The sequence below is a fragment of the Cornus florida genome, unplaced genomic scaffold (assembly GCF_030987335.1).
Source record: "Cornus florida cultivar Cherokee Brave unplaced genomic scaffold, ASM3098733v1 CherokeeBrave_3.0.0_Hap2_Chr07, whole genome shotgun sequence".
Classification (NCBI taxonomy): Eukaryota; Viridiplantae; Streptophyta; class Magnoliopsida; order Cornales; family Cornaceae; genus Cornus; species Cornus florida.
The window spans coordinates 4,074,020-4,085,229 of record NW_026775577.1 but is presented as its reverse complement, the minus strand read 5'-3'; the positions used below and the strand labels follow the sequence as shown (position 1 = coordinate 4,085,229).

The 11,210-nt window shown below is 35.6% G+C and overlaps 1 protein-coding gene across 1 annotated transcript; it reads right to left on the bottom strand.

The window, feature by feature from the left end:
• Nucleotides 1-1,013: 1,013 nt before the first annotated feature.
• Nucleotides 1,014-2,400, bottom strand: LOC132315832 (uncharacterized). Its single transcript, XM_059814245.1, has one exon. It carries the CDS (start codon nt 2,160-2,162, stop codon nt 1,179-1,181), a length of 984 nt encoding a protein of 327 aa, XP_059670228.1. The 5' UTR covers nt 2,163-2,400; the 3' UTR covers nt 1,014-1,178.
• Between the last annotated feature and the right edge of the window lie 8,810 nt (nt 2,401-11,210).

The window sequence follows — 11,210 nt, the reverse complement described above, 5'->3', positions numbered from 1 at the left end:
TACAAATATGTCTGTCTAAAAGAAGAAAATTGTAAACCAGCCAAGACCACCCTAAGAAGGACAAGTTATCCACAATATTCACTATCCTTCTATACCGTCATCAACACAGCAACAATGCCTACCTCATGATATAGTCAAGACAAAGCTATTCCACCCCCAGTCCCACAAAGGGGAAAGGGAAAGAAAAACTAGAAGTTTGTAGAGTACTAACAATTAACTTTTGAATATATTAATTGATTGGATTAGGGAATAACAATTCATCTAAGAAAGCTTAAAATTATTGAATGTACATTAACAAGAACTTTGAACCTACACAAATAACACAAAGATGCTTTTTTCCTGCGCTTCATAACTCATTCTTTATTTCTCATATTTAAATCGAAACAGACTTATCAAAAAAAATATTTAAATCGAAACAGAAAGGTCTAGTCTAAACAGGGGATGTAAAATGTATAATTGGGATAGAAAGGGCTATTTTTATTTTCCGCATAAAAATCAGTCTCTCTATTTTTAATAATCTGTGGTTTGTTTATTTGTTTTCAAGGTTGATTGCATGCTTAATTAGACAAAAATTGATGTTGGAAATTGCTTACGTAATATTAACCATGAGTAAAATAGAAGACCCACTCATCCCACACTACATCAAATCAATAGTCTGTGACTCCATTGGACACTCCCATGTGTGCAACTCTCAAAATGATGACCTCCTTGGCTCCTTGTTAGTGGGGATGTGTTTATAATATATCAATAACAGCTATGTTCATATGCAAAAATAGAAACTGATCGAATTTCTACAGCAAGTTCATATACTCCATGGAACATGAGTTTACCTATCAAACTACAACTTTTATGCCTCTTAAACTAACAAGCTTCTAAGTTGGTCGAACAATTACAAATAAAACCTAGTGGAAGCACTTATTCTCAATCACACACTATGCAACAGTGTAAACGAAGACGGTAAAGAACAAGAAATAATAAGAGGCACCACATTCAAAATCTCACAAGAACAATAATTAGAAACACAATGTAACAGATGGTAAGAGTTCTTTTAAACCAAAAATGAAACAAGGAATTTCTCGATTCTATTATACAGAGCAAACCAGGTTCTTCTGAACTAAACACATAATAAAATAATAAATTATGATGCTTCAGTCATCAAATAAACCACTAGAGTTACCTCACTGGTGAGAACCATGGCCATTAACACCCAATTCAGGAACTATTACAATAGCCTTCTGGTCCACCCCATTCCCCTCCTCTCTAATCCCATCCTCATTGTCATCATCAGAATCCAAAGTAAAGTGAGCCTGACCATCCAAATGCTGCATTTCTGACCCGAGTGGCCTATACTGAGAAACCCGGGGCCCGTTCTTCTCACTTAAAACTGAGAACACCCCCACAACCAAAACCACAAGCAAAGCAAGATGACAATTGAACTGAAGCGTCGCGATTGCTCGGCCACGGTGATACTCAGGGTGTCCCTTACACCTCACAGTATAATTCCCCCTACTCTTATCATGCAAAGAACATCCATGAGCCATCCAATTCGAATAAAACGATAAACCCATTTGAATAAACCACATCCCCTGCAAAACCAATCCAATGCCAAGCCCCAATCTCGCAAAATGCGATTTTGGGGTTCTGCACTCGAGAACCGTTGACACCACACAAACACCGATCGGAACAAGCAAAAGATCAAAGTAACGATTTTCAATTCCACTTGGGTCTTTTCTTTGAAGGTAAAATAGCAAAAATTCTTCAACGAAAGCGAATAAGCAGAGTAAATTGAGGATTGGTGATGGTAATGAGATCCAATTATTGAAATGGGTCAACAGACCAAGTACAGAGTATAGAAAGAAAAGCGAGGCGATGGCGATTACCTGTAATTGGATAGCTACGCCAATATGATCGCTGTTGTTGGCAGCGTCGATTGAGGAGATTATAGAGTTGAGGATGAAGAAGAAAGAGAGGAGAGAGATGGCGGTGAAGGTTACCGATGGAGATAACGACGCCGTTTTGGTTGATTTTGTTGTTGATGATGATTGGTTTGCTGGGAACGGTGGTGATTTGGATTTTAAGGTTTCAGAGGATGAGATGAGAGATTCCAAGGCACCAATCAGAATGAATCCACCTCCGGCTAAGGTGTAGGTGAAGAGACCCATTGTTGAATTGTCTTCTTCTCGCTTTACGGGTTTCTTTATATGTAAAAGTTTCTCTGTCTAGAGAGAGATTGAGGGTGAAGGAGAGAGAAAAGCTTCGAGATCGATTTGGTCTGCAATGGCCTCGGATTCTTTGTGGTTGGTTCATCAGGTTCTGGTAGGTCGAGTCAACAACCATTGGGGATTTTTTGACCCTTTCCTACGACGGTTCACGGTTTTTTCCTCTCTTTTTTTTATTTTTTATTTATTTGGTGATGTACATGGTTTCATGATTCCAATATTCTTTTATTTTCAGAAAAAAATAAAATTAACATTGTCAATCTAATTTTGAGAAAATTCAACAAAAAAACTAAAACAAAAAACACAAATCCTCAAGAACTTCGTGACTTTCAATTTTGTTGGAAGTAATTTTTGTGGACTTCAAATAGTAGTATTTAACAACACTTTTAAATATGGACCTTTTCTCTTCTTATAAAGTGTGTATCTAATTATGCAATAACCCAATTGAACGGAACTGTTATCATGTGTTTTAATTGAAAAAAAAAAAAAAAAAAAAAAAAAAAAAAAAAACCTCTATCAACCTCCTACATTTTTAAATTGTGCAAATTGGTACATTTACTCACGAAATATCTAAAATACCCTTATAGTAAAACTAAAAAGAAAAATAATAATAAATAAATAAATAAATAAAATAGATGAAATGTATATTTCAAACCTCTCTTCCCTCCCAAGTGTTGTTTGATAAAATTAAAAATTAAGTGCTAAAAATTTCAAGTATTAAATTTAAGCGCTCAAATTTTAAGTGCTTAATGAATTAATTTGAAATTTTATATGATATTGTCATAATTTTTAGCGTTGAATTTATTAAGATTGTATGTTAAATACAAAAGTTGAAATCTAAATGTTATATATATTACATTTTTGCTTTCAATATCTTCTACACATAATATTATTATTATAAACGATACTATATAAAAATATATATAAACACATATATAAAATAATGAATTTTACTACAAGAAATATATATATTTAATAATGGATATTAATGTCAAAACTAATCATAAAAATTTCAAAATCAAAACACAAAATATGTGTAAAGATGGTACATAAGAAAGAATTTTACTCTAAGAATTATTATGTTATATCAGTGGAATCTAGTGTCAATTCAATTTTCACTCGACTATTCTAAATCGAATTCAGTTTTAAATTTTGAAAGTATTTGGGTTGGTCCGAATGGAATAGTTTGGGTTGATGAAAGAGTGGGGTTGTGGTTGATTAATTAGTATTTGTATTTATATTTACATTATTTAAGAAGAAAAAGAGTAATGTTAATTACAACTTTTGAGACTATGGATTAAACTAAAGATCAATATGCATTAATCAGCAACCCAAGGGAAGGAACGAAAGAAACTTTAGATAACCCGATCAGTTGCTTTAATTTGGTATGTAACCAAAATAGTGTTTTAAGGGGAGAGTACACAAAAGTGTTATCTCGTGTGTAATATTTTAAGGCGTAGAATGCAATCTAACCATCAACCCCAACTCCACTCTCTCTACAAATCGCAATCTCTCTACGCTCTACAACCCTTCAACAATCACAGACAAAACCCATTTTCAATCATTTGTAAACCCTAGCTTTCATTCTTTAGGGCTGTTGAGGCTGAAATTCGCGCAGTTCGATACGATACCGTTTTCCTGTAAGGAAAAAAGGAGAAGATCGATGAACCTTGACGGCACCGGTGTGGTGCCTGCCAAGAGCTCCGGTGTGGTGCCTGCCAAGAGCTCTCCGACGATCAAATTAGTCACGGAGGTCTAAAAAGAAAGCAGGGATTAATAATAATTTTTACGTCATACCTTCTTTAATGGCTTGGTGCCCTATTTATGGCTGTCGATTGGAATCAAAATCGTTCCGCCAATGTCGATGGTTGATCTTATCTTCCGCTTGTGCGAAATCATAAGAGATTTGTTGCCAAATTTGTCGGGATATGATTTAATCATTTTGACCTCCTCCAGTTATAATAGGATTACTCTTACCTGTTAAACCACGTCAAATTTCATTATCCTTGATAAGGTAGGTTTATATTTTTTCCTATCAAGGACAATTTTTTGTGATTTACAGTGAGAAAACGAATGGGTTAGATTTATGTGTTTCACAAGCCAAATCGAAGGTTTTGTTGAATAAGTGTTGTTGAGATGAAGGTAAGTGTTTACTACAATGCTCTCTATTAGTTTTTCGAGGCTCAATCTTTGTTGCTCCAACTCTGGTGTTCATAAGAATCTCCATTACCAACTCTACATTCAACAAGTGCTTGAATGCTGCTATGGTTTTGGATTACCCCTCAGTGGACACATAAATTCACAATGGGGAAAATTGTGGGCCGATATTGTCTCAGATTCAGGCAATTGCAGCCCTGTTATTTTGCATGCTCACAAAATAGATGAAATTGTGACAAAATTATTGATGAATGACCTACTATTGTTAGTGTTCCAAGAACCAACAATGTTCTTCTAATTTCATCTAAAACATGTTTGTTCCTTGTAATGAAATGAAGAGAAGCACTATATATATATATAATAGATAATATATAGATACCAAAGATTCCGATTTGAATCAAACAAGTAAATTCATGAACACATCTTTTTCTTGCTCACATGTCTTCTACCCTTTTCAGGAGATGTATAGAGATGAAGCAATGAAGCTACTGTTGCAGTGAACATGAAACAATATTGCAAAATGATAAGGGCAATTTTGTAATTAACATCTCTGATGAGCTTCGGCGGTGGATTTGGATTTTGTTGTTAAATTGCACTTTTTAAATAGTTTAGGGGCACTACTTAGTTGAGGGATCTTTTTGGCAAATACATCTCTTATTTGTTTTAGAATTGTAATTTGATATATATAGGTATGTATTGCGATTTCATATTGTAGTTCATTCGGATGTAGTATGTGCTATGATTTGGGATAATTGTATTTGAAACTTGGAAAAATCAAATAATGAGGCCATAAGGCCACTTTTATTTCAAATGAGTATTACTTCCGTCTTATTTTACTCACTTAAAGATATATGTTGCCCACACGTATTTAGGATTCACCATGTTCATACTATATTCAACACTTGAGAGGTTTTAGATTCAATTTTGGGACCATATATATGCATATGAATGATTTAGGGTGGCCATGAACCTTTCTGTATGGTTATTTTTCATTCTATTTCGTTGAGATCAATCTCAGGTTCACTGGGATCGACCTTTGGTTCATTGAGATCGATCTCAGATTGTGTCTCCAAGTGTGTTTTTCATTCTGTTTTGGTAGGATCAATCTTAGTTTTAGTGGGATCAATCTTAGTTTTAGTGAGATCAATCCTTGGTTCGTTGAGATCGATCTTAGTTCTTATTCACAACACTATAGAGCTGACTTCAAACGGTTATACCTTCCTCATCTTAAATCCAAATTAGGTCATTCTTGAGTCCAAATTGACCATCCTGAAACAAGCTTTCCAATGGTACTAGTATCATTCCAAAATTCATACCATAGAGTGATTTATGATCACTTTAGTGAGGATGTGTCATGTTTTCCATAGGTCAAAGATGCCGGTTATATCGAAACCATTCATCTAGGGCCTAAAACCTCATGGAATGTCATAAGTGTTCGGTATAACATTTAATGAACCTCGTTTGATTCATCTTTTGGGTCATATTAGCTATGTAGGCTAATGTGGTCCCTACCTTCCGCTTTTGTGATCGTTTTTTATTCTTTTATCCTTAACTTCCGCAGTTGTACTCATGCTCGAGTCTTGTTATGTCGTTTGAGATTCTTTTGTTATCATAGAGATAGTATTTGTCTTTAGTGACGGTTTTATTCATATTCTCTTTTGCACTCGGGTTTAATTTTCGAGGGACGTTCTTAGTTAATGCATCGGATCATAAGATTTGGGGCGTTACAAATAAAATGAGAAACCTCTTACTGTTGTAATATATACTATAATGTATCTAAAATATGTTTTAAATCTTACAATTAGTTGATTTTGCAATAGTTTTCAAATACATATTTTGATCGAGAAAATATTTAGATATTATTCGCATGATTGTGAGCTTATAATGGTCAAATTTCATCAAATTCACACCATTTTATTGTCTGAATTAATGATGAAAATAATTTAATTTCGTTGATAAAGGATTGTTCAACAAATAAATTTAAAGTGTGTATATATATATAATATTACTATAATTTGATTGGTCTAACTAAACATTATGTGACTATGAATTATCATTATATTCTTACACTTTCGTGTTTTACAATTAAGCAGTAAAACTGAGCGCGACAAATCCATTATATTACATGAAAAAAAAAAAAAAAAAAAACATCCATTATATTCATATTCCTTTCCTGCCGTATCCCTCCCTTGGGTACCAAACTACCAAGTGCATGTGGCATTAAATTATTGTATTAATCTAAAAATAATATTGGTATTCAAAGAAGAGTTTGACATATTCCACTTTTGCATACATGGACTTTTGACTTAGTTTGGTCGCTGGAATGAAATGAAATGAAGTTGAAAATGGAATGAGAATGTTATGGAATGGAATATAATAGAATGGTCATTTTTATTTTTTTGTTTAGTTGTAAATATAAAATGACATTGTAATGAATTGATAATCATAATTCTAAGTTATGGTAGTAGAAGGCAATGGTGGTGGAGGTGGCCGCCAAGGTTAGATCTAGGAATTGTCAATGGGTGGGATGGTACTAATAAATTATTATTATTATTATTATTGTTATTATTTTTTTTTTTTGGATTGAACTAAAATTGGCTATAGTAATAGACAATTTTTTTTTTTTTTGGTGAGCTTGAGTTCATCAAAGTCCACCCTTGGATCCGCCTTTGGTGCCCACGACGGTGGAGGAAGGTGGTGCTCGTGGATTGTAGCAGTGGCAGCAAGTGGTGGTGGTGGATTGTGGGGGTGGCCAAAAATTTCAGAATGAATTTTCATTCCATCCGTTTAGATTTGGAATGAATTTTCATTCCTTAAAATGGTTAAATCCATTTTAAATGTCATATCAAATAATAATTATAATTGGAATGGAATGTTCGTTCCATTACCTTTTGTTCTATTTCATTCCATTCATACATTCCAAACTAGGCTTAGTGTTACACATTTTTTTTTTCCCTTTTTAAACTAATCTAAAACTCTAAATCTCAAGTTTTTAACCATGGGTGTATATACAACAACAGCGAATTCTTTATCTCAATCAACTACTTGGATTAATTACTTTATGTTGGAAAAAAAATATTACCAGAATTAATTCCACGAATCATATATTTTCAATCCGTTTTATTTATAGCTTGTTAGATGTTTCGTTTATCCATTCCTCTGATTATTTCGGATAACTAATTCGGAGTAAAATTTTGTATAATTTTTTTAAAAGAGTCTAACCACTTTAGAAACATATAAATCTAATAAGTCAGTGTAAAGATTATTTACTTATTTATTGATTTTAGTGACTGTTGTTGTTTATTTGCTTAATAAGCTTAGAGACCAACATGAATATGAACATTTAACTATGTTTTAAGCTTTGTACGATTCAAAGTATAACCGGACTAAATTATGCTTGTGTAATTTATTGAGCAAACGTATCATCATGACTCATTAGTAGAGTTTATTTATTATTCTTTCCATTTTAATTTAAGTGTAGTAGTTTTTAAGCAAATATATCAAGAGGGGCTTTTCACTAGATACGTCTACTTTTTCTATGTTACTACATCCACCATGCACTACTCGTGAAGACCTTTAATTTAAGTGTCCTTCACGAAGAGTAATAGTATTTAAGGGAATATATAGGACATGGATTATTTCACTGAAAAATTACTTATTCACTTTTTAAGTTTTGAATATTCAAATTTAAAATTTGGTAAACAAAATTGTTGTAAAGTGACCTTAAAGTCGAAAAAGGAGAAATAGTCACCAATTTTGAAACTTAATTGCTAATAAGTAATTATTTGATGGTTTATTACATAAATATCTTTATTGTAATATATGTATTTTTAATTGAACAAATTTATTCGAAGAGGGAAGGGAATGGAGGTGTATTTGAATGGTGGTATGATTTTTAATCTTTTATTATGTGAATAAGATATATATATATATATATTTGATCAAACTTGAAAGTATATAAATCCATATAAATTATAATTATGGACATAATATTCCTAGTTTTGTGCTCAGCATGTTTTTCGATCATGGGTTCTTGGTGGAGAGCCGTGAAAAAAAACATTTTAATAAAGAAATTCTAAATTTAGGATATATACATATTATAGAAAAAGTTAAAAAAAAATTATTAAATAAATTCCAATTTTTTAATTGGTAATTTTCAAACTAAAAAGGGAAAAATAGAACAAAAAAGAGAGAGGAGAATAAATCTACAATTTTGTCATCTAAAATTTATTTTTGAGAATATTTTATAAACAAGTAAGTATTTTTTGACCAAATTATTTTCAAATGGTCACTTATTAGCAATTAAGTTTTAAAAATGGTCACTAATATCTTTTCTTAACTTTAAGATTACTTTTTAACAATTTTGCTTATCTTTGGTCACCAACATCTAATTTTCTCAAAGGATATATATGAAAAAATATGAAATATATTATTTTAAAAAAAAATTATTATTTTGAGATAGGCAAAAATAAAAAACAAAAGCATGATACTTATTTTGACATACAGGAACATAACTTCCTTTAAAATATTATCTTTATTAGTAGATTTAGATTTAATAGATTCTTGTTTGGATTTGAGCTATAAGGGATGAACAGTAGCAGCTCCTTTTCCGTGGATTTTGTTTGGTGAGGCAATTATGATGCTCTTGGTTGGGATGGTACATGTGAGCAGGATAAGATAAAGCCATAAATAAAGGTCAAAGTTGCAACCGGTAGATACAAAGCTCTAAGCCCATACTGTGGGGTCCGCAATTTAAGATGTGGGGTCGTGTTGTTCACTCTTCAATCTCTTTCGTTTCAACCGTCTCACTTTTGGACGGGGTGACAATACGTGACACGCATTCGAACACGTGATTAATTAGGTGGGTTTGAATTTGTAATCGGGACTTGAATTGATTTGGTGAAGATGCAAGAAACTCCTTCTATTCTTTCTCTCTCTAGAATTCTTACACCTCAACCCGAATAAAGATCCCTCTCCTCTTCATTCCAACTCCTATTTATAGATACTTACAAGATATTTACAAGATATTTACAAGATATTTACTAATTGCTGGACCTGGGCCTATTCCTCAGTAAGCCCTGGTCACCCTTGATGGGCTTACTCCCGCTCGGCCCATATGGCAGTGTCTTTCTATGGGCTGACCCAGCTGTTCGGACTGAAGGTTGTGTTTTGCGAGTCGGACCTGGCCCATGTCATCCAGGGCCTCCTCAACTGCCCCCATAATTGCCCCTTATTTAATAAGGGGTAATTATTGATGGCGTCTCATCATGACGCTGACGGCTCGAGATAACCACGTGGGGGAGCGAACGGTCAGATCCAGAATCAATGTTCCGGGGTTCGAGGGATTTCTTGCCTTCCCGACGCTTCGGCCCTCGGGCCCCCTTGCCTTTATAATGCTCTAGAATTCCACTTCACTTCCCTTTACCGTCTCCATCATCAGCCAAATCTCCCTCTTTCTAGAACTGTGCTAAGCCTTTTCCGGTGAAATCCTTCGAGAGTCATTCTCCCAGCGATCTTGCAGTCCTCCGAGGTTAGTTTCGTTCTTTTTACTTTCGGCAGGCTTCCATTTTCCCTCTTTTAGATTCTTCTTGCACTTCCACCATGGTTGTAGATCTGGGTGTTCTTCGTATGAGACTTAGACTTCCTGACAACATCGTAGTTAGGGTTTGCCCCCCAGACGTTAATATTACGACCGGCGCCGGCCTCCTGCCCGGCGAAGTCTTATTCACGAACCTTCAACTGAATGTTGTTAGGTTCCCTCTGCACCCTTTCTTTAGTTACGTCTTCAACAGATTGGGGATATCCCCTCTGCAGGTCAACCCCAACTTCTTTAGGATCATATCTGTTATGCTCTTATTGATGCGTGACAGAAATCTGGACCTTGACCTCATAGACCTCCTTCTGTGCTATAAGGTCAGTAAGATCCGTACTAACGAGCCCTTCTACCACCTCTACCCGTTCGAGAAGATGTCCATATGCACTGACACAATAAAATCTGAAAAGGGTTAGAGGGATAGCATAGTGGGTATTAGTGGGGCTTGGTCTTCGCCGGCTGCAGAGGATTACCCAATCCCGAGCGCCTTTGGTGTCTGCTCTGTCTCCTCCTATAAAAAATTCAAATCCCACAAACACGACTGCCCCTGTGAAACATGCGTTCCTCGTTTTTGCACTTACTTATGCCGCTCCTTGGGAATACCTTGTGATGACTTGAGCTACAGTGTTTGCAGGGATAGGAGTAACTACTTGAAGAGATACGTTCTGAACGATATTCCTTCCTGCTCAGATCTCCTCACTTCAGACAACCTCTTTGCACTCTCATCACTCGGCTACAATATGAGCAGACTGCAGATTCCCTCTTTTGGCAGGAGGAAAAATACTCCCCCAGCCATTCCTGCTGCTGGGGCGACCTCCTCTCCAGCGTCGGCTTCTTCTTCAGCCACCATATCTGACACTGTCCCGAGCGCAGTGGCTACTAACCCTGTTGCCAGCGCCCCTGCGGCCAACCAGAACGCGCCCTCCCCAGCTACCATAGCTCCTGCTGCTGCGGGGGGCGGTCGGGACAAAGAGCGAGGCAAAAGGCCTCATCCTGACAGTGAGATCGACCCTGAGGAGGAGCCTCTTATTAGAAGGACCCGAGTCTCTGGGCCGGGTACTCTCTTGCACCGAGCGATCAGAGCTCCTTCTCACTCTGGGCCTCCTGCAGCTGGTGGCTCTGCTTCTGCTTCAGGCCCCCCTTCTATCCCCAGCTTACCGCCATGGGCCCCTCGGTACACTCGAACGGATGGGACGTTCGTGAAGCCGAACGAGACCATGCTGAAGGATGGCCAGACCGCT

Excerpts from the sequence above, each read along its gene's own strand:
- LOC132315832 (XM_059814245.1), bottom strand. The coding sequence starts at position 2,162 with ATGGGTCTCTTCACCTACACCTTAGCCGGAGGTGGATTCATTCTGATT.